The 24,368-nt window shown below is 37.5% G+C and overlaps 1 protein-coding gene across 11 annotated transcripts; it reads left to right on the plus strand.

The window, feature by feature from the left end:
* The first annotated feature begins 5,437 nt into the window (after positions 1–5,437).
* Positions 5,438–22,614, plus strand: pabpc4 (poly(A) binding protein, cytoplasmic 4 (inducible form)). Of its 11 annotated transcripts, none has more exons than XM_079833519.1 (14): positions 5,438–6,105; positions 10,307–10,500; positions 14,045–14,160; positions 15,497–15,636; positions 15,722–15,816; positions 15,976–16,113; positions 16,201–16,296; positions 16,850–17,119; positions 18,128–18,326; positions 18,683–18,816; positions 19,399–19,489; positions 19,754–19,884; positions 22,013–22,114; positions 22,234–22,614. In XM_079833519.1, exons 1-13 carry the CDS (start codon positions 5,910–5,912, stop codon positions 22,109–22,111), a joined length of 1,899 nt encoding a protein of 632 aa, XP_079689645.1. In that variant the 5' UTR covers positions 5,438–5,909; the 3' UTR covers positions 22,112–22,114; positions 22,234–22,614. The 11 variants fall into 11 exon arrangements, 4 of the variants coding, with proteins under 4 accessions (XP_079689645.1, XP_079689643.1, XP_079689642.1 ...); XM_079833517.1 differs by having other exon boundaries at positions 5,439–6,105; positions 18,128–18,341; XR_013817785.1 differs by having other exon boundaries at positions 5,532–6,105; positions 18,128–18,341; positions 19,399–19,505.
* The last annotated feature ends 1,754 nt before the right edge of the window (positions 22,615–24,368 follow it).

The following is a 24,368-nucleotide window of genomic DNA, read 5'->3' on the forward strand; positions in this document are numbered from 1 at the left end:
CCCAATCAGTAGTCAGCGTTGATGAGTTGATGAGTTAAACCTGAACACCTGGACTTGATAAGCTGACTCTCATTAATGCATGGACCTGCACATGGCAAACCTCCTCTCAGCTTGCATTTATAGGAAGGTCTGTAAGACAAGGAAAGTTACTGTGTAAAATCTTCTGCACTGGTTCTCTCTCAGATCAAAACTATAGGATTGGGATGGCGGCTATTTCTGTCGTCTTCTGTTGCGCTATAGCGTGTCTAGCGCTGCCTGTTACATCTAACGGGAATGATTTTACTGAGCACTTATCTGTGTATGTACCTGGGATAGTGCAGGATGTCTGGCATGTTTCTGACTTTCCTGTTGCCGTAGATGGACACTTATTGAATGAAGTTCATCTGCCTCACACTTTTGATGGGTTTGCATCTGGTTTCCCAATGCCATATGATGTACAGGGTCTACTGGAGAAAAGAACCCGTTTTTCGTTAAGGATCATGAACTGTAAGTCAAAATACTTTTCTTATTCCTATTAGACGTAGTTGGTGTCTTACTGTCTAATATCTGTTTTGCTTTAGCATCTTGGAGTGGTCCAGCAGATACTAATGTGTACCTCAAAGGAGAGCAGTTGTATCTGCAGGTGTCCGCCTCGCCTAACCCTGGTCAACAGCTTTATGTCCCGTCCTGCCATGCTTCCTTCTCTCCAAACCCTGCTGACAAACCTGCCGTCGCCCTTGTCATTAACAAAGGGTAGATGAACTCCCCAAACATTGTTTTCTATGCACGTGCTCCCTGAAATAACTTGGCCTTCATTTTTGTGTTTACCAGATGTGTGTCCTCCAAAGAGTCCTTGGTGAAGTTTGTGTTGCAACGGAGTGACCGAGTCAATTTGGTCGTTCGTACATCCAGTTTATCGTCTTCTGAGGTGACTGTTCATTCCCAGTATTACAATCCTACACCCTGACAATAGCTTGATTTGTAATGCTCTCCTGTTTGCTTAAGATTTACCTTCACTGCAGAGTCTATCTTTCTGATGTGGGTCTGACCTCTGTCACTAAATTCTGCAACTACAACAAGCTCAAATCAAGGTAAGCGTTTGAATCCGATCTTACTCGTTTTGTCTTTGTCCTTATGGGCTTTTGGAACCTTAAAAAAATACTTGTTGTTTTCAGATGGGTTGACCTGGGTGGCCAAACCTCTGTATGTGATTGTTGTGGGAAAAGGTGCAGAAGCTTGGAGCATGCAGAACTTCCTGGTTAGTATAGTGACATGATCTGGAAAAAAGGACCACGTCAAGATTAAGGATATCCTGCTGAGTTTCAGGCCATTTGACAGTATCCCTTGCACTTTTGGTTAAATTTTACATTTCTCTTTTAAAAATTTCCAAACTGACTGTTCTGTGGCATTGTTCCAGAATCAATAGAACAATAGAATTAGCCAGCTAGCAGCTTCTCTTAAGTAATACTGCCTAAGATCCAAGCAGTAATGTTTTGCTAATGTTCCATTTCCAGTAAAGGCCTTTATGAAGGTGTCTATAGGTGCACTTTAATTTCCAGCCTGTTGAATTATATTATGCTAAAGTTATTCACAAAACATGAAAGCGTATTATGTGAATAACTTTGTAAATGGGGGAACTTGAATATTTCTGTTACACTTTGCAAGGTCTCATTTGTTGGGCCTAAATGAACTATCAATTAGTGTACAGCATTTATTAAACTTCGTTAGCCTAGTTAAAAATACAATTCCACATTACTCATTAGCTCAGTGCATTCATACGAAACCCATGGTTTTGAAAATCTGTTTGTAAATGTTTAAACCACATTTAAAGGGTTAGTTCACCCAAACATGAAAATTCATTAGTCACATGTCGTTCCAAATCTGCAAGACCCCTTGTTCATCTTCAGAACAAATTAAGATATTTGAAATCTGAGCTCTCTGACAATTGTTACCACTTTCAAGGTCTAGCAAGGTTTAGACATTGTTAAAATGGTCCATGTGACTAAAGTGTTTCAGCCGGCTTTGTATTGGCCGGCTCCTTTGTCAGCATCACACGCATGTGTCGTGGTGCTCATGTGAATGCCGTTGGCTAATACAGAACCGGCGTTCTGATGTAAAACCCGGAAGCGCTGCACTGTGGTTACAACATAAACTGCGTAGGAGACTGATACCAAAGAGGAGGTATTGAAAGAATTGGTTATACATTCATAAAGTATTCCTGTGGCTTCATTAAAATTAAGGTTGAACCACTGTAGTCACATGGACTATTTTAAAGATGTCTTTACTACCTTTGTGGACCTTGAAAGTGGTAATTAAAATGCTGCCTATGGAGGGCTCAAAGTTCTCGGATTTCAAATATCTTGTGTTCTGAAGATGAACGGTCTTGCACATTTTTAAAAACACTGATTCATGTGAACAAGGGGAAACCTTATTTTGATGCTAATACCAAGAGGCTTTTCTAGAAACTAAGCCAACAGAAATATTCTTGAGCCCTGTATGTTTTGCTTTGAAATGAACCTCCACCGTTTCTGTTTGTTTCTCTAGACCTGAGCGCAGTATTAAGCACCGGCCCGCTAATTATTAAGGATCAGCAAGTTGAACAACCGGCCACATCGCTGCCACTGTTAGACTCTAGCGCTACCAAGTCCAGCCCTACAACCAGTAACTTGCCTGATAAAAGATGGATCATGGCAGGTGCCTCTTTCGCTGAGAGTTCAATGCAAAACACTGGAAGTGTCTCCCCCTGGCCTGTCCAGCCTGGTTTTGAAGGAGGTCTGGTCATCATCAGCCAGGGACTAGGAGGGGATTTGTCAGTCTGGCTACCAGACATCATGGAGCTTGCGTTGCCACCAGTGGTGGAAGTTGATTATCCAGAAAATCCTGCTGTTGATGTAACCCTTCAAAGTGACGAACCCTTTAGAAAGCTGACACCAGACGGAAGCACTTTTGGGATGAGTCAGATGGTTGCTGTGGATGAAGCGAAAGCTGAAGTTTCGCATGTTGCAGAGGACCGATTGGGCATGTGGCATCTTGATGACGTTGCCCACTTGGATGAGATCCAGGGAATACCCACTGTGACTGAAGTGCCTCACCTAGAGCAGCCTCAACTCGATCTTGACTCTGAACTTGACTTTCTTTCTAATGACCAATCACCAGTCAACCCTAAACCAGATAAGCTCTCAGAGAGTGCTGAGGATAAGGATGAAGTTGTTTTCAAACAAGCTGAGATGGTCTTTAAAAGCTCTAAAGGAGCCAAATTATTGGAGCCGGTTCTCTACTCTAAACTAAGTCTGAAACGAGCAGCAGATGGATCCAGCTCTCTCAATTATGAAGAACAGAAAAGGCCCAGCATAAGAGAACAGGATGACAAGACTCCCCAATTGGAGAGGGATGGTGAGGAAAGACAAAGAGACGAGCGGATGGATGATGCCTCTGAAATTAAAGGTCTGGTTTCATCCCTATTAGATCAACTGAAGTCAATTGGCTGGTGATTTATGATTTTTATTAAAGGTTCAGCAGTGACCTGTTTTCTATCATGCTTTTGGTGTGAAATGATTTACTGAAATTTCAACCTGAATAAAAGCTTTTTTTTTCGCCATTACATTTCTTGTCATTTTTATAACTCCCTGGATTTTCAGGACATGCAATTTATTTAGGGTTTTACATTCATTCGGGTAGGAAAAGTGACTTCTAAATAGTTATCATATGGGTGCTTGTTAATGTTGAGCCTTGTATATAGATAAATGTAGGCTAGCTTGTTTAACTTTTCACATGGCTCTTTTACTACCCTAAAAAGCAGGTTAGTGTTTGTCATCTTGACATTACTTGTCATAAAGGACCACTTTATTTAATGAACCCATTCTATATGTCCCTCAAGTACACTGAGTCCATCAACATCAGTACACTTCTCTACAATTTCCAATGCTTGTGTTCAAAATGGCCTCTTTATGTTCACCTTAACCTTGCAATTCTTTGTACACTCTAAATTCTGGGTTAAAAATAACCCAAGATGGGTTGAAAATGGACTACACTTGTTTTTTTGTGGCAAACATTTAACCCAACCACTGGGTTAAAACAACCCAATTGCTGGGTTAGTCCATTTTTAACCCAACTTGGGTTATTTTTAACCCAGCATTTTTTAGAGTGTATTGTCAATGCTCAACCTTTCAACTACAGTGGTTCTAAAATAACTTTATGAATTGGCGCGAATAGTTTTGTGCGCAAAAAAACCCTAAATAACGACTTGCATAGTGATGACTATTTCAAAACAAGGCATCATGAAGCTTCGAAGCGTTATGAATCAGTGAGCCGAATCATGATTCGGATCGCGTGTCAAACTGCTGAAATCTGGCGATTCAAACCGCTGATTCATAACGCTTCGAAGCTTCATGATGCCTTGTTTTGAAATCGTCATCACTATGTAAGTCGTTATTTAGGGGTTTTTTTGCGCACAAAACTATTCTCGCCGATTCATAAAGTTATTTTAGAACTACTGTAGTGAGATGGACTTTGTAACGACGTCTTTAGGACCTTTTAAGGGTCTTGAGAGTGTAAAGTGCCATTGTGCCAATGGAGGCCTTTCAGAGCCATCAGATTTCAACTAAAATATCTTCATTTCTGTTCCGAAGATGAACGGAGGTCTGACGGGTGTCGAACGACATGAGGGTAAGTAATTAATGACAGAATTTTCATTTTTGGGTGAACTAACCCTTTAAGGTGCACAACATTTTTTTTTTCTTTTTTTTTCTAGTGAGGTTGCGACTTGCAACCGCTCACCCATCTGTTTTAAAGTACACACCGAAGCTATGGTGACTGACACAGGACAAAGATGTTGTCAGAGAGCAGCTAACGTTATAGCGCTCAGAGTAGTTTGTCTGTTTAGGGCTGCTGTAGAAACATGGTGGTGCAAAATGGTGACTTCACTGTAAGGGGACCTGGCTGCAGTATATGTAGATAGTGTCTCATTCGAAGGTAATAACATAATGGTTTATGTAAGGTCTTTATACACCTCTGAAAACAGTTATATTGCATTTATGTAAATGAATCCTCATAAATATTAAACATCACACCTTTAGTTATTAAACTGACTTAAATGGGTTGATTCTTGTGTAACTTAAAAATAAAGCTGAGAATTGCACTTATTTTGAGTTAAAGTAATATTTAAACGTGTTTACATTTACAGGAAAATATAAATAACTGCAAATGTCAAGGACTTAGCCGGTAAACTTGTTTTCCTTTTTCTGATGTGCAAATTTGGCCATGACATTAATAAAATATCAGGTCAGAGAATTATGCCTTTTATGTGGAGTTTCATTTTTATTTATAAATCTTTGATTCAATGAATGTCATTATTTTGAAAATGACCCATGCTCATGTAAAATAAACCTTGTGCTTTAGACTGCTGCACCCAGATGTCGCTGTTCCTTGTTGAATGTGCTGTCATGTACACCGCATGCTCGGAGCGCGTGTTTTTTTTCTGTTATCCCGAGTGCGACCCTGGCTGCTATTTCCTCCGCTCGAGCTATAAAGTGCCCGTGCATTTCCCACGCACCCTCTTTCCCCGGCCACCACACCGTGAGTGTATAACTCACTGTTCTTCAGTAAATTTAAAAAATAAAAAAAAAATACAAAATACCGAAAACTTCAAAAAATAACTACTTTAAAACAAACAACGTTTTTTTTAAAGGGCAATTTTTGTTTTGTTTTTTAAAAGACAAGGTCTCGAACTACCCAGACGATTTCTGAAGCCAGTTCCTCACGACCGGACATATGCTGTATAGCTGTCAGTGCTACCGATATCGTTAATTTGGAGAGTAGCGTAAAAGTTTAATAGACTCATTTGTCCCTCTGGTTCTAGGACACTCTTTACGCACTGTCATTTCAGCACTAGACAAAACACACGAGCTCAGAGGCTTGGACGACACCGAGACATGAACGCAGCGACCGCGGGGAGTTATCCGATGGCTTCTCTCTATGTGGGCGACCTGCACCCTGATATCACGGAGGCTATGCTGTATGAGAAATTCAGTCCGGCCGGCCCGGTGCTGTCCATCCGCGTGTGTCGGGATATGATCACGCGGCGCTCGCTGGGCTATGCCTACGTCAACTTCCAGCAGCCTGCGGACGGTAAGACATGACAGATGGCGCCCTGTCGTCCTGGATGACTTTAAACGTGATTCACAGAGCTGTCAGAATAACGGGAATAATGTGTCATGCTTTGTGCGTAAATGTAGGTACAGGTGATATGTTGCGTGCGCGCTTGCACTCTCTCCTTTGCGCTGTTGTCACATGTATTTCCGAGTTACCCAAAGCACCCTGTTCTTCACTCCTCTCTGCTATAACCATCTTTAACATATTAAAGATACCGCATTATCCTCCTAATATGGCCTATTGTGTGAAAGTCAGGGTTTAATGACTGTGGCTGTCAAACCACATTATGTCCAGCCATTATGGCAAGCTGCCTTTAAATTTTTCCTTTTAACTAACTAGAATCTTTTTATGTTAGACTATATATATATATATATATATATATATATATATATATATATATATATATATATATATATATATATATATATATATATATATATATATATATATATATATAATAAAATTGTCTTGAATCTATTAAATCTGTAATTTATTCAGATATTACATGTTCATTTAGTCACTGTTTCAATAGCGATAATAATCTATTCCATTGTTTTTAGCAAATATATTCCAGTTGTTGCTACTGATACCTTTTCCAGTTTAACTATCCATAAGATACTAGTACTTTTTAATAACTATACTAATAATTACAATATCTATTCCAATTTTATTTCCAATTGTATTTAGACTATTTTACTAGAATTGTACTTTTTAGTACTATTTAAAAAGTAAAAGCCAAGTACTAGCAATTATTTATGCCACTATAATATTCATTAGTACTACTAGTATTTTATGTAAAAAGTAAAAAATAAAGTAGCAATTATTTCTTAATCTACAATATCGAATAGTTATTATAATATCTACATTTCTGGACAAACACTAGAGCATGGCAGTACACTCTAAAAAAAAAAAAGGTTCTATATTGCACCAAAAATGGTTCTTGGCTCGTAATCATAGGGGAACCTTTTTTAGTGCTATATAGCACCAATTTTGGTGCTTCAGTGGTTCTTCAGCGGTTCTTCAGAGGTTCTTCAGCGGTTCTTCAGAGGTTCTTCACCGGTTCTTTGACTAAGGTGCTATATAGCACCTCTGAAGAACCGCTGAAGAACCACTGAAGCACCAAAATTGGTGCTATATAGCACTAAAAAAGGTTCCCCTATGATTACGAGCCTTTTTTTTTAGAGTGTATAGCAATACCAACGTCATAGGTTTGATTTCCAGGGAATGCATGAACCAATAAATGTATACCTTCAATGCAATGTAAGTCGCTTTGGATAAAAGCATCTGCCAAATGTAATTTGTAATTACTGGTTTATTCATCAGTTGCCTATAGGAACATAAAATAGATCTTGCTGAAATTAACCAGTGTTTAAGGAAGATTTTGTTGCCATAATCACACTTGGTTTGCTTGCTAAGGGATTTGTAAAGCACTAACAATATGCATTGTGAAAAGCACCATACTAATAAACTAAATTGCTTTTAAAGGGACAAATATTAAAACAGCTTGCTATACAATTACAAGCTGTATCATTTTCCTTGTCCTGAAGTAATATCATCACTTAGTGATACAAAGGTTAAATATGCAGCATGACATGTATGTCTGAATCATTTATGCCAAGCACCCTGGGTAGGACTGATATTTTGTTCTGTTGAGTTTGCCTAGTCTTGTCTATTCCTAGAAAACATCAAGTTACTAAGAAAAACATTCAAACATTATTTTCAAGTTCTTCCTTAAAATAATGGAAAAAATTTGAATACTTTAACGTAAAAGCTCAAGACTCAATGGAGTGTAATTATAGCCTATAATCAGAATAAAGGACTAGAAATGAATGCTTGACCCACATAGTCAATGTGGCCTAAATCTACCATAAACCTTGATATGAGACATTCTACACAGAAGCAAACCTGAACATTTGGATACCTCAATTTTTTAGCGCTCTGACAAATACTAGGGGAATGGTGTTAGTGTGTGTGTGTGTGTGTGTGTGTGTGTGTTAGCCCACATTTTGCAACCTGGCATGACCTATTTGTGCTATTTAAAGTGTCAGAAGGGGATAATACCATTGTGGAGCACCTTCGGCTAATGTTTCAAACGAGACAATAATAAGTGTTAACTGGCCATTTTTGTAATTTTTTTTGTCTTGTCCTTCCTACATTTTAAGCAACCTTCCCAGTCGTACAACTTTTAAGCAACATACTAAATATGTTTTTTTTTTGTTCATTCCTTTTGAAAAAGTTAATAGGGTAAACATTTGTTCAATCAGCTCAAAATATGTTATAGGTCTACATAATGAATGAATGTATACTGCTCAAAAGTTTGGGGTTGGTGCATTTTTTCTAAAGGTTTTTGAAAGAAGTCTCTTATGCTCATCAAGGCAGCATTTATTTGATCAAAAAAATAAATAAATCAGTCATTTATTAGAGTTTGCATGGATCTGAAATATCTGTCTCCTGTGCTAAATGCTTGATTCTGTCCTCTTTTTTCACAACACAAAGATTAAAAGGTCAGAGTTGAACTCACTAACCCTCGTTTTGAAACTCAGAATGGCAACTCATGGTCAACATGTTTACATATAAGAGACACGAGCGCTTGGTGACCACTCTTGGATGTACATCTCAAAGACTTGAGATTGTATTGCGCAACTTTTTGCACAGTGTGTCAGTACAATAGTGCATAACATGCAAATGCTTGGCAAATGTGCTGTTCACGCACTTGGTTCAGTTTTCAGCATGTAACAGCTGCATTTGTAAACAGTTGCCGGCACTGGTAAGCTTCAGCCACACACATTCCAGTGTCTCAACCCCATCAATGGACACAGAGCCTTGAACACATGCTGCCTGCCAGCACATTGCTCAAAGGACCCAAGACTGCTAAATATAGTGTCAGTGAGGGCTGACTGCACTGTGCCTGTCTTTTCTGAGAAGTGCTTTGAAGAAACAAGCAGACAGGCAAATTTATGGGTCAGCCACACCACGCTTCTGCTTATTCTGTTTTATACAATGATGACAGCTTATTACTGGTATTTTCTATTACTTTGACAACAATATGCCGTCAGTGAACGTGCATTCTAACTAATAATTTAAAATCGTCACAAAATATAACTAAAAGTTTAGCTTGAAACCAGAAATTGCTACATTGGTGGTAAAAAAGGTTGTATATTAATGTCCTGTGTTGGCTGAAAGTTGTTATTTGCAGTGTTCTCTTTCTCTCTGGATGATCCCACCAGCTCTGAGCTCCATGTTCAATACAATTACACTGCAAACTGCTGAGGGCAGCAGACACAAGCCTGCTCCATTTTGTTCACCAGACATTTTTAGTGCTTAGTGTGTGTGTATGTAGGGGGGAGGGCGGTGAGGAACAGAAAGAGAGAGATAGAGACAGATCATTACGATAGGTGACAGGTCCCCTCATAGTTTCATATGCCATCAATTTGATTAGAAAATATATATAAAAAAACTGACAAACTTTAAACCCGATATTCATGTTCCAGTCACATGACTTTTCCAAAAGCGTGGATTAGATATAAATAAATGTCTATGAATTTTTAGGGTCAGTGCTACTTTGAGATCTGTAAAAAAAAAAAAATCTTAGAACTGGGATGGATCAAATCCAATGATCAGTTTTTCCTTGATATTTTTTGTTTATGTCTTTTTTTATCCATCACCAATGCTTTGCCCTGCCAATGGTTATAAATATGGCGGATGATTGGAAAAAGTCACATGATTTAAACAGATGTGCCTAGAAATGTGCTTTGTCTACCATCAGTCCACATCAATAATGAAAGACATTTAGCCTTTTTTTAGCTTTAATCTATCTATCTATCTATCTATCTATCTATCTATCTATCTATCTATCTATCTATCTATCTATCTATCTATCTATCTATCTATCTATCTATCTATCTATCTATCTATCTATCTATCTATCTATCTATCTATCTATCTATCTATCTATCTATCTATCTATCTATCTATCTATCTATCTATCTATCTATCTATCTATCTATCTATCTATCTATCTATCTATCTATCTATCTATCTATCTATCTATCTATCTATCCTAATTCAGAGACTTATTTTGGTTAAGACATGTCTTAATCCACCAGTAACTGTTAGTAATTTAAGTGCTGAGGTAGAGAGTAGAGTTGTCTTATGTCCCATTTTTTTGTGATTTCAGCGGAGAGAGCTTTGGACACAATGAACTTTGATGTGGTAAAAGGAAAGCCGATCAGAATCATGTGGTCACAAAGAGACCCATCACTTAGGAAATCCGGGGTTGGAAACGTCTTCATAAAAAATCTGGACAAGTCCATTGACAACAAGGCCCTGTATGATACCTTCTCTGCTTTTGGAAACATTCTGTCCTGCAAGGTGAGGAGTGACTTTTATGAAAGCTGGAAAAACGAATAGATCCATTAAAGGGGTCATGGACTGCATTGTTTTATTGTTTTATAATTTAATTTAATTAAGTATAATAATTATAATTATAATTAATATAATTTCCTGTGGTGCACTTATGTTAGTATGAATTTTGAAAAAAAAAAAATCATTATTTAGAAAAAGGGCATTTTATTCTACCCTGATTTTGTCCCTCTGATCTGAAGGCTCTGTTTGAAGGGTGTCTGCTATGAGACTTCAGTGTAAACTACCACTGCTGTACTTGGCTAACATCTTTGTATACGAAATAGCTAAGTATTACATGTCTAACTCTCTCGAAAACTTTTAGCACGTTTTTACAGATCTCAAGGTTAAAGGGATAGTTCGCCCAAAAATGAAAATTCTGTCATCATTTGGCAGTGGCAGTGGCTCAGTGGTTCATGTAGGTTGTCTACAAACTGGAAGGTTGGTGGTTCAGTCCCCAGTTCCATCTGACCAAGTGTCGAGGTGTCCATGAGCAAGACACCTAACTGCTCCCGACGAGCTGGATGGCACCTTGCATGGCTGACACCGCCGTCGGTGTATGAATGGGTGAATGTGAGGCAATATGTAAAGCGCTTTGGATGGCCATGGGTCTGTTGAAAGCGCTATATAAATGCGGTCCATTTACCTTCATTTACTCACGCTCAAGTTGTTCCAAACCTGTATAAATGTCTTTGTTCTGCTGAACACAAAGGAAGACATTTGGAAGAATGTTTGTAACCAATGTTCATGGCATGAAAGGTTGCAGTGATGACTGAGCATTGTAGCCGATCACAGACATGTTGAGCACATGAATGCAGTGATCACATTATTGCAACTCGATTTCTGCACACAAATAAAATAATTTCCTCATAATTAACAGTGCAAACACAATGTAAATAAGAGATTAGTTGATTGATTAGTGTGGGAGTTTTGCCGCAAGTCCAGAACTCAGTCACTGATAAACTCGCAATGTTTGATGGACAGCTCCAGCGATTGTAAAGTGAGCGTTCTTTGATCGCTTTCTATATATATATAATTAAATCACAGTTTGAATAACAGATTATTTTCATCATATAAGAGAAACAATGTGAAGTTGACCGTTTAGTCACTGGTTTGATTTACGGACATAAAGACAAAGCACATCTGTACTTGAATTATCAAAAATCACTGGTTACTGATCAATCATTAGAATTAACATGGTTACTTACAGGTTGTCGCATTACTGTCGAGTCCATTTCGTAAAATTTTGTTTGCCAAAATTCTGACTGATTTATCCACAGTGAAATGTACTTAATACAAAAAAAAATATTCTCAACTGAGACATTCACACTGGCGAAAATAAATAAAATAACCACATTCCTAAAATTATGCTGCGTTCCAGGCAACCCGTAACCCTTGTTTTTCCAACCTTCTACCCGTGAAAGTGGACTGGAACGGCAGCCAAACCCGTGACTTCCCACCCGTGAACTCGTACTAGATCTATGTACTCCCAGTTACGAGTTTTGACGTCACATAGCCCGCGAAGCAACAATGGCAGCCCCCTACGGATGCAGTGTTTATGAAACAAATATGCAAATAACGTAAAATAAAAGGTATACCAGCTTTTCTTGCCGTCTGCACTGTTTTTCTCCTCCGTTTCTCTCAAATAAGCAAGGAGTAAGCACCTTTGGCGATATAAATGATTGTAAATGAGCATACACCCTGGACGGTCCTCCATGCTTTGTTTACATCTAACTACCACACGATTCCTTGCGCTCAGGCAGTTTGGCGTTACTTTGCCTGGAATGCTACAAAGTCACAAGTCGTGGTTTGAAGTTGTAACTTACGGGCTCAAAAACCTGCTTGGAACGCAGCATTAGGGTCCTTTGGAAGATAATGATGTTATTTGTAGTCCATCCTGTATTGCTCTTCTCTACTCGTCATCTTACTAACACACTAGTGGGCGGGGCCAAAGTTGCAATGTCTTTCACCTATAGATAGGCACATTCCACAGTGAGTCATTATCTGGGCTTGATTACAATAAAAGCTGTTTTTGGACTAACAAAGAAGTTTTCAGTTCTGAAACTTACAGTATATTCTTATAGTATGATGACGTATTATATGCAGAGGCAGACAGTAGTGAAGTATTTTTACTTTCTATTTTCTTTTTTTACTGCATTACATTTCATATTGAATATCATTTAATACTTAATTAGATTAAAAATGTAGTACTTTCTTACTTTTACTCAAGTAAAAGTAATTCAAAGTTTTACTTGAGTACAAGTAAGAAAGTACTACATTTTCATGTAATTAAGTATTAAAGGTAAAAAAACACACTTTTATTTATGAAACACAAAAAGTACGACATTATGCATTGGAATGTTGTGAAGTAAAAGTTTTCCAAAGAAGAACAGTGATAAATTACATATACTTCAAAAATGTACTTCAGTAAAAAGTAAAAATACTTCACCACTGTCTGCTCCTTTAAAGGCACACTATGCAACTTTTGGCTCTCTAGCGGTAAAAAACAAAACACTACTAGGCTTAAGAAATATAACCAGTGTAGACGGAAAGGATCTTAAGCTGACCAGCTGAAGACGTTACTGTAGCTATACCCATTAATAGACACAGTACTTCCTTGAAAATAAATTCCAGCACAGCGCTACAATAACCCAGAATGAAATGACCCTTCAAAATTGATAATGCTTTACAATGAACTCTGTTAGAGAGCTACATATAACAATTTATGTTCAATAAAATACCTTACTCCCCTGTTGAGTAACAAAAATGCCATCGCCGTGTCACTTTTACAACATTTCAAATCCCTCAGTTCCCCATCTCCGAAAGCCAAGCCAATCTTGATTTTATTACGAGCTCTTTTGCGTTTTCTTTTTGCAAGCAGAAGCTCCTCTTTTTTAATTCAGGTGATTCCCTGGAGGTTTGAGATTTAGCGTGCTCCATGTCAACCTTTCTCACTCATTGTGAAAGCTAACCTATGGCACTCCCTTATGCGTCAAAGTAGCCGGAGCAACTTTTCTCTATTTATGTATATGTCGAAACACGCACGGACGAGTGACACAAGTACCCAATTTCGTGCAAAAAGCATCCCGCTCTGTCTAAAATATAAACACGTACTTATCATAGGGAATCAGGGTAAGAAAAAAAAACATTGATTGATTATGTATTGACTCATTATTTATATTTTGTTAATTTTTAACAAAAAAATGTACAAAGCGCGAGAACCACCATCTTCGACTAATATGTTTTTTTCTGTATTTTAATTACTATTTGGATATATGGCATTGTTTCTTAAAGGTGAAATGTAATTTTTTGTGTCATTAGCGGCAACCAACATTTGAAAACAAAGGAATGTTTTTATATTTCGTTTTTCTTCTTTAATGATTTCCCGTATTCAAGCAATAAATCATGCATTAGAGTTTAACGCGCATTTCAGAGCAGAGAAACTGTGTAGATCAGCTGTATAAGCAAAGTAATCCGATTCTTGAGGTTGTCTCATCCCATGTCTGTTTAACAGGTGGTGTGCGACGAGAATGGATCTAAGGGCTACGCCTTTGTACATTTTGAAACTCAGGATGCAGCCGACCGTGCCATCGAGAAGATGAATGGCATGCTGCTAAACGACCGCAAGGTGTGAGTGTCTAAGCATGAGTCATGTGACAGGAAGGATGGCCATTGGTTTGTAGATTGACCAGGACGGTAGTTGTCAATTGCTGATGTTCCATAGAGGAACTCTGGCTGAAAGTTTGTTGACCAATCAGTCAGTCAAAGGATCAAAATCATTTACTCACCTTCATTTTAATCCAAAACTGAGTGACTTTCTTATTTCTGTGGAGCTCTGATTTTTTTTTTTTTGTCCATACAGTAAAAGTCAGTGGGGTTCAGTGTTATTTTGGGTAACACTTTAGAATAATGGACCGTCATTAATAGGTAACTATGCAGGAAGTAATGCAGGACTAATGAGTAGCACTACATTAACACTTCAGCTACTTTTATAAACTAATATAGAAACAAGCGTAAAAGTTAGTAATATCAAATATAGGACTAAGATACTTCCTTATTAGGAAATCAATAATTACTGAATGGGATTGGCATCACTAAGAACTAATAGGTAACTATGACAAATGATAAAGAATTATTAATTTATCACTAATCACAACATTAACTTGTCTGAGAAATTGTCTTTTTTTACTCTCAATGTGGTCATAAAATGCATCATTAATTACTCAAGTGTTACCTAGTCACTATGCAGGAACTACTAGTTACCTGGACCATTATTTTAAAGTGAAAAAGATTGATAAATAAAGTCATAAAATGCATCAGCAATTATTCAATTACCTAGTCGCTCTTCAAGGACTACTTCTTTTAGAGTGAAAACCCCCCATCTTTTTTCACTTTAAAATAATGGTCCAGATCACTAGTAGTTCCTGCATAGTGACTAGGAAACCCTTGAGTAACTAGTGATGCATTTTATGACTATATTCAGAGTAAAAAAGAAGATTGATTACGTCTCAGACACACAATAATGTTCTTTATAATTTGTCAGTTAGTTAATAGTTATAAATGAGGCTAATCTCATTAGTAAGTATTGATTACTTAACAAGGAACTATCTCCTAAATTCGATATTACTTTTTAGTTAAGCTTTTTTCTATATTAGTTTGTTGTAGTAGGTGAAGTGTTAATGTAGTGCTACTCATTAGTCCTGCATTAGTTCCTGCATAGTTACCTGTTAATGACAGACCATTATTCTAAAGTGTTACCTTATTTTGGACCCCACTGACTTTCATTGTATTGGCTTAAACAGTTTTTCAACTTATCTTCTGTTAGTCTTCTAGCATTTTAGTCGCTATATGTCACATTTGCCCCTGCTGCAGCTGTTTCATATCTGTGGTTGGTCTGCAGCTGTCGGTCTGAGCCAGTATTGCATTTCTGTATTAGTCACATTTCTGTCTCCATTGTTTTTTGTAGGTTTGTGGGCCGTTTCAAGTCCAGGAAGGAGAGGGAAGCAGAGATGGGCGCCAAAGCCAAAGAGTTCACAAATGTTTACATCAAGAACTTCGGCGAGGACATGGATGATCCGAGACTGAAGGAGCTCTTTGATAAATATGGTGAGTTTGAGCGTATAAAGGGGCCGTGGTGATGGTAGCCTTGTGGTCAAGATTTTTTCTCTGAAGATTTTGTTTCTTTCTGCAGGTAAAACACTGAGTGTGAAAGTCATGACTGACCCCACAGGGAAATCTCGCGGATTTGGGTTTGTTAGCTACGAGAAGCATGAGGATGCTAACAAGGTACAGTGAATTTGTATTATGTCTTTTGCTGATAATGCATAAACATGCATTTAAAAGCAGCATTAGTGTAAATGACTATAGTGATGATAATGCCATTGAACTGAAAGATTGGCTAGATGGATGGATGGACTGACAGATGTGATGGTATTTCTGTTTCAGGCTGTGGAAGAAATGAACGGTACAGAGCTTAACGGCAAGACAGTGTTTGTTGGCCGAGCACAGAAAAAGATGGAGAGACAAGCAGAACTCAAGAGGAAGTTTGAACAGCTCAAACAGGAGAGAATCAGCAGATATCAGGTACATTTTGTCTTTTGTGTGCGCTTGTGTTTCGTAAAGAAAAAACTATTAATTTTGATCAATTTATGTGCATATTTGTGTTTACAGGGTGTAAACTTGTATATCAAGAATCTTGATGACACCATCGATGATGAGAAACTTCGTAAAGAGTTCTCTCCTTTCGGCTCCATTACCAGTGCCAAGGTGGGTCAAAGGGCGTCTGTTTACAGTCTATTTCAGTAACAGCACTCTGGGCGAATTCAGAACATTTTTGCACTGAAGGGCACAGTAGGGTATTTGAAGGGCCATTCCAATTGAAAGTGAGAAACTGAAACCCTTTATGAAGACCCCTCTACAAAGCCATTAGCGAAGGGTATATGTGTAGATCATAAAAAATATATAAAAGTATATTTTTTGCTGTTTATGATAACTTGAGGCAATTGAAGCAATTTATATGAGATGTTGACAGGGATTTAAACACATTCAAACCCAACAAGAAATAATCCTCACATATTTACATTTTTGTTTGTCATAATTGTTTATTTTTAGCAGGTACTGCATGAACAGATGGTACAAAAGTTGAAATAAATTTGAGTTAAAGACACAAAGACTCTACATTTGGTCCAGTGATGCAATTTTTATCTAGTTATGTTTATTGAATTTTACTTATAATACAAATTTAACAAGGAATTATATATTTGGTTTAAACTGATGTCTGATGGAGGTGAGTTCTTATACAATGTACATCTCGCTGTAGGTGATGTTGGAGGAGGGCAGGTCCAAAGGTTTTGGCTTTGTGTGCTTCTCCTCACCTGAGGAGGCGACAAAGGCCGTGACAGAGATGAACGGGCGTATTGTAGGCTCCAAACCACTGTACGTGGCCCTGGCCCAACGTAAAGAAGAACGCAAAGCTCATCTGACCAACCAGTACATGCAGCGTATCGCTGGCATGAGGGCCATGCCTGCCAACGCCATCATCAACCAGTTCCAGCCTGCCGGTGGTTACTTCATGCCAGCTGTGCCACAGGTGGGTGAGCTACAAAAGTCTGAGACAAAAATTTAATCTGGGATTCAAATTCCAATTAAACCTGGAAAATTTTTATAGTTTCGAAAATGGTTTAGAAAACAGAAAAATTAAGTTTTAAGATTAAAAAAAAAAAACGAATTTAGATATTTTCATTATTTTCTCACTGTATATTATGGAATGACAATTTCCAAGAAAATCATGCTTTGGTAAATCATATTTATGACTTTTATGTCAAAATTATGATTTACCAAAGCATGATAGTTTGTAAATAAAATAAATCTAAATTATGAGATGATTGATGACATAATTCAGAAATGTATCTCATAATTTTGACATATAGGTAATAATTAGGATTCACCACAGCATATTTTTTTTCTTATGTGTCCAAAATCACATAAGAAAAAAAAACTTCCATAGTATATCCACAGTGTATCGATACAATATACAGATAATAAATTAAATACATTTACAAGGGCTCTAAAGTAATAAAAAGTTCCATTAACTAACAGCTTGCGCCAGCATAAAACCCCCGTTTGCCATTAAAAAAACTCCTGTCAGGATTTTCTAAAGACACAGTGAAAATTTTGCGCTGAAAAGGCGTGGACAGGGTTATTTTTTGCATCTGATCTTATTGCATATGTATTTGTAGGAGTTTCCCTTTCAGGCGCAAAATTTATGGGAGGAGAGTATTTAAATGAATCACGCAAAGTGATTTACAAAGATTTGCACTCGTAAATTTAGTGGTGTTTGCGACATTATTTACCGACCATAAATAGCACGTCTTAGACGCTAACGGGTAGATTGCATTGGTCATTATGGACACGATCCACCTGCGTATGTGTTCTTTAATTTGCACGTCGTCAGAAGATCTGTCCACTCTCATCTGCAATTTTTTGGAATGGCCTCTCACGCTAATTTGCCCTGTTTAGTAAATCTGGACCTAATAATCTCTGATTAAATATATATATTTTTTTAAATGCATCAAATGAATTCTATCATGCTTCACAGGCTCAGAACAGAACGACATACTATGCACCAAACCAGCTCACCCAGATGCGTCCGAACCCTCGCTGGCAGCAGCAGGGTGGCAGAGGTCAGGGTGGCTTCCAGGGCATGCCCAACAACTTGCGCCAGCCAGGGCCACGTGCCAACATACGCCACCTGGCACCCAATGTGTCCACCCAAGGCCCACGCGGGCTCCCCACAGGTGCACATAGAGTGGGTGAGAAAACCCACCCACTAATGATGAAATGCCCTATTATAACAAACTTTGACCTGTTTTACAGACCCAGAGGCCTGAAAATTTAGATTTTTAGATTTTTAAGAGTTGCATTGTTGGTTGAAGGTGTCAGAGATTATGATTAAGGTTTTATTTTATTTTGTTGTTTCATAATAATAATAAATAATGTGTATCTATTGGTTCTAGTTCATATTAACTGATCATTATGTAAATCCACTGAATAACACCTCAAACTACACGTGTAATGATTACAATTTACAAGTGTGTTTGGTGTTCATTCTGTCCTGATCATAGCTTTAATACTCATTTCCTCTCACCACTAGGAGGCACTGGCCAACCAATGGGCCCTCGCCCTGCCATGGGGGTGACGGCCCCACGTGCCATGCCCCCATACAAATATGCCACCACCATACGAAACACTCAGCCTCAGGTAGTGCAACCCATTACACTGCAACAGGTAATATATCATGATGATAGATTACATAAAAAAACTACACCCAATATTCACAAATACAAAGCTAATTCCAGCTGTCCAGTTTTTCGATTTCTGATGTTATGGATTGTATATGTAATCCTCTGAAGCATATTTAATCACAAAAGTAAAACATCTATTTTTAATTATAATTTTTTTTGTCATAAAAACATTAAAGAACAGTCATATGGGTAAGGTCAAAGATATATTAGATATCATGGTTTATGAATAAAGTAGGGTTGCACAAATGTAGGTGCCATATATAATATATATCTATATATATATCTATATATATATATAGTTTGGTTTTTTTGGTATTGGTTGATAACTTGGTATTGGATATATGTGTATCTGTTCTAGGTATACAGTATATCTGTCTCTTTTGCTAATGCTCACTTAAAATCAATTTTTAAAAACACTGTGTAACACAGTGTAATATTTAGCAAATCTAAAAAAAAATCTTAATGTACATTCAGATGTTGTAATGTCTAAATTAATTTAAAATTGTAGCATTTAAAATACTGGCCATTTATCAGTGGCTTAGACAAAAATGTTTGTCTTGTGCAGGCTCAGCCGGCTGTTCATGTGCAGGGTCAGGAGCCTCTCACTGCCTCCATGTTAGCTGCCGCCCCTCCTCAGGAACAGAAACAGATGCTTGGTGAGATGAGGAGGCTGTAAGCATGTTCAGCCTTTCTAAACACTCTCAAGAACGTTTTTGGGCATGTCTAGTATTAATTCATTGCTTATTTTACTGTTCTCTGTAACCATCTCAAACGGTTTGTCTGTCTTGCGTGTGCCTGTTCTGTTCTCCCTCAGGTGACATAATAATTATATCAGTAAAATAATTGCTTATTTTACTGTTCTCTGTAACCACCTCAAACTGTTTGTCTGTCTTGCGTGTGCCTGTTCTGTTTTCCCTCAGGTGAGCGATTGTTCCCTCTCATCCAGTCAATGCACCCAAGTCTAGCTGGGAAGATCACAGGAATGCTGCTTGAGATCGACAACTCTGAGCTGCTGCACATGCTGGAGTCCCACGAGTCTCTGCGCTCCAAGGTGACAGTCGTTAACTATGATAAAAGCCTCCAGCAACAGACTACTGTTATGTGCAATAATGGGAAAAGCTACAAGCTTTTAACAATGCAAAGCCTATTGACCGAACCAGGGGCATAATATGCTTTCATTTATTAAGATTTATGCTTTGCCCAGCACAGACTAGAGATAATCTATATATGATTAATTATGGTGTTTTATTAGTTAAAGGGTAAGTTCACCCAAAAAAATTAATTCTGTCATTAATTACTCACCCTCATGTCGTTCCAAACCCGTAAGACTTTTGTTCATCTTCGGAACACAATTGAAGATCTTTTTGATGAAATTTGAGCAATTTCTGTTCTTACATTGACGATTGAGCTTCTGTTTATGTTCACTGATCATTGTTTATATGTGCATAAAATTACTAAATTCAATCTTTTGATCATATAAAGTGATCGAGTTTCTTCAGAAAATGTGGACTAAACCGTTCAATTCTTCTCTTTATGAACTTTTTGACAGAGGTGGGTAGTAACAAAATACATTTATTTTGTTACATTTACGTATTTTTGGGGGGAAATTTTACTTTTAAGAGTAGATTTAAATGTGGTAACTTTTACTTTAACTCGAGTACATTTCTAATGAAAAAACTATACTTTACAATGTTCCTCTCGTTACTTTAGTTTAATGGAATACATGTTAAGAAATACGAATAGTCTCTTTCTGGGGCATGAGCGAAGCCCCATTCACAAATGAATCACTCTTTTGAGTCGATTCTGTTCAAAGACTTGATCAACCAAGTTGGCAAAACTGTCTGAATTGGTTTGCGAATCGGTTAGAATGATTTGTTCAGTTTCCTGCGCACACTGAATTATTACACCATGATACCACTACTACAGAGTATGACATTACTAGTCATTTTTGGTCATATACCTCAATTTATACATTAGACACAGTTAAAGGGTTAGTTCACCCAAAAATGAAAATTAGCCCATGATTTACTCTCCCTCAAGTCATCCTAGGTGTATATGACTTTCTTCTTTCAGACGAACACAATCAGGGTTATATATTTATAAATGTCCTAGCTAATCCAAGCTTTATAATGGCAGTGAATGACTGCCCAAAATTTAAAGCCCTAAAAAGTGCATCCATCCATTATAAAAGTGCTCCACACAGCTCCGGGGGGGTTAATAAATGCCTTCTGAAGCGAATCGATAGGTTTTTATAAAAAAAATATCCATATTCAACACGATATTAATATAAAGTAGAATATCTAGCTTCCAGCAGACCGCCTTCCATATTTAACTTACGAAAAAAGCTTTAATACTGTTCAAATAACACAAATAAGAGTCGGGACAACAATGTTCTTCTTTTGGTTTACTGCGCAGTATGAATTATCAAACTCTATGAACATCTTTTGGACAATAAACTGGCCAACCAAAACTAACCCAGATCTCTTGAGTGGCCAAACAGTGCTTATTCTTGAGTTGACACAACTCAATACACTACAGTTCACTTTACATGCCTTTGAACGCAAAACTCTGCAGGTTCACTTTATTTCAACATTGTCCGATAATCCAAAATGTTGATATTATACAAAGCAAAGGATATGCAATACTTTTGGGCTATAGATGCAAGAAATAATGCTTGTCTCTTCTGTGTTTGCTGCAAAGATATCTAATTATGATAATAATAACAATTTAAATTCAATATCTATCTATATATTAACATGTTATTGTATTGCTGTTATATAGGCTATATAATACAAAGTAACTAGTAACTAGCTACTTGAGTAGTTTTTTCATTGGATACTTTTTTACTCTCACTCAAGTAACTATTCAAATTAGTACTTTTACTTTTGCTTTGAGTAAATATTTCTATAAGTACTTGTACTTTTACTTGAGTACAATTTTTGGATGCTCTACCCACCTCTGCTTTTTGAAGCGTCAAAGTGTCAGTTGTGTAGCTGTCTATGGAGGGACAGAGAGAATATTTTCATTTGTGTTCCGAAGTCTTATGGCCTTGTAAATGATGACAGAATTTTCATTTTAGGGTGAACTAACCCTTTAACTATGTGCTTATGAGCGCCATGAATCTTTGTGGTTTAGATGGTGTGGGTGTTGCAGGAATGATGATTTGTTTGTGCTGTCAGGTGGAGGAGGCTGTTGCAGTGCTTCAGGCTCATCAGGCCAAGAAAGATGCCACACAGAAAGTGGGAGTCACTGCTGCGACTACAGCTGCAACATCCTGACAAGTAACTTCTGTTATTATTAGTAATATTATAATTGCTGTTTTTATAATGGCCAGGCTGTTTCTTTGTTTCAAATTATTATGAAAAAATGTATGGTTTTAATTTGAAACCGTTTTCTGTAGGGTGAAGCTGAAAGACTGAAGAGAGATCATCACTGTCTGGTGTCGTCTGGTGGCAACCAATAAGAACACAAAAAAGAAAACATGAAAAAAAAAAAAAAAAAATACAAAATGATACTTGAACATAAAGAAAGCAATTTTGTTGCAGGGTATCTTTACATCTTTAACTCTGTAATGATTTTTATCACCTAAAGTTAATAAAAAAAGAGTCCATTCTGTGAGAGAAGATCCTCTGTATTGTGGCCAGGATTAACTTTTTCTATGAGGAAGTGGAAAGTTGGTTCTTGAGACGTGTGTTTGCGTTTTGATTGGACCTCACTTGTCCCATGACAATAACCCGAGTGGTGTGGCACTCTAAATAAAGGGATGACTATTTAAAATGAACTATGCTGTGTTCTTCTTTTTTATTTACTTAGACAAAGGACATGTTACAGACACTTTTTATCCATAGTGACTTGCGGTACAGGAACAGTCTCTTTAGAGGTTAAATGTTCTCAAGGGCCCAAAAGGGACAGAAATGTAAATAACATTACATTTCACTTTTTCCTGCGACTACTCACGTGACCAAAGTAATTTAATTCCTCCTTGCCTCCTTCTGAAATTTGTCTGTCAACCTACCGTAAAATGATACAGAGCTACCATATTTAATGGCTCTATTATTACTGCATTATCAAGATATAAATCATGATCACAAAACATGTAAACGATTGTTACACATAAAAATTACAAATAAAGAGAATTGTTACATAAAATAAAAACTAAGCTATTTGGACTCACCGGTTTACCACCTTTTACAAATATATATACACAGTGTATCCGGAAAGTATTCACAGTGCTTCACTTTTTCCACATTTTGTACAGCCTTATTCCAAAATGGATTAAATTTGCATTATTTTCCTCAAAATTCTACAATCAATACCCCATAATGACAACGTGGAAGAAGTTTGTTTAAAATCTTTGCAAATGTATTTAAATAATAATAATAATAATAATTTGCATGTACTTAAGCATTCACAGCCTTTGCTCAATAATGTGTTGAAGCACCTTTGGCACCAATTACAGCCTCAGGTCTTTTTGAGTATGATGCTAGAAGCTTGGCACACCTATTTTGGGGCAGTTTCTCCCATTCTTCTCAAGCTCTCTAGCTCCATCAGGTTGGATGGGAGCGTCTGTGCACAGCCATTTTCAGATCTCTCCAGAGATGTTCAATCGGGTTCAAGTCTGGGCTCTGGCTGGGCCACTCAAGGACATTCACAGAGTTTTCCCGAAACCACTCCTTTGTTTTCTTGGCTGTGTGCTTAGGATTGTTGTCCTATTGGAAGATGAACCTTCGCCCCAGTCTGAGGTCCAGGGCCCTCTGGAGCAGGTTTTCATCGAGGATATCTCTGTATGTTGAGGCATTCATCTTTCCCTCGATCCTGTCTCCCAGTTCCTGCCGCTGAAAGACATCCCCACACCATGATGCTGCCACCACCATGCGTCACTGTAGGGATGGTATTGGCCAGGTGATGAGCGGTGCCTGGTTTCCTCCAGACATGACGCTTGCCATTCAGGCCAAAGAGTTCTTTTTTTTTTTTTATAAAACTATTACAATAAGACTATATTATTTTTTTATTATATAACTTTTTTCATTTTATATAGAAATGTATGCAGTTTGTTTCACTGAGCTATCCAATGAGTAAAATATATGTTTTCACTTAGCTTGGAAAACTAGGAGGAAAAAGTACATACCGGTATGTTAAAGCCGCAATATGTCATTTTTCACTGCTAGAGGTCGCGTATTCAAAACAAAGGCGTAGCTTGATGACGCCTGGATTTCGCCTTTTATTATCAGTCATTCGTGGGGTAACGCAGCATTGTTTTATCACATTATATTCATTATTTGGGTGTGTTGAAAGTTAAGTTTAAATGCTACTCTGTGTGGTCGCTTGGCGGCTACTATGAGACACTTGTTGCACACTGCAGTAAGCTAGATTGATATAAGGAAGGCATGGTAACATAGTACTTGCAGTAAATCAATAAAACAAGATTTAAACAAATAAGACTGTTTTGAGCTATATAACAATGATTCATTTACTGTTGATGAATGTATCCAAACAGTTGCTCACTTGTCTAATAAAACACATAATATATCAAAG

The sequence above is a fragment of the Gobio gobio genome (assembly GCF_949357685.1).
Source record: "Gobio gobio genome assembly, chromosome: 13".
In the NCBI taxonomy this organism is placed as follows: Eukaryota; Metazoa; Chordata; class Actinopteri; order Cypriniformes; family Gobionidae; genus Gobio; species Gobio gobio.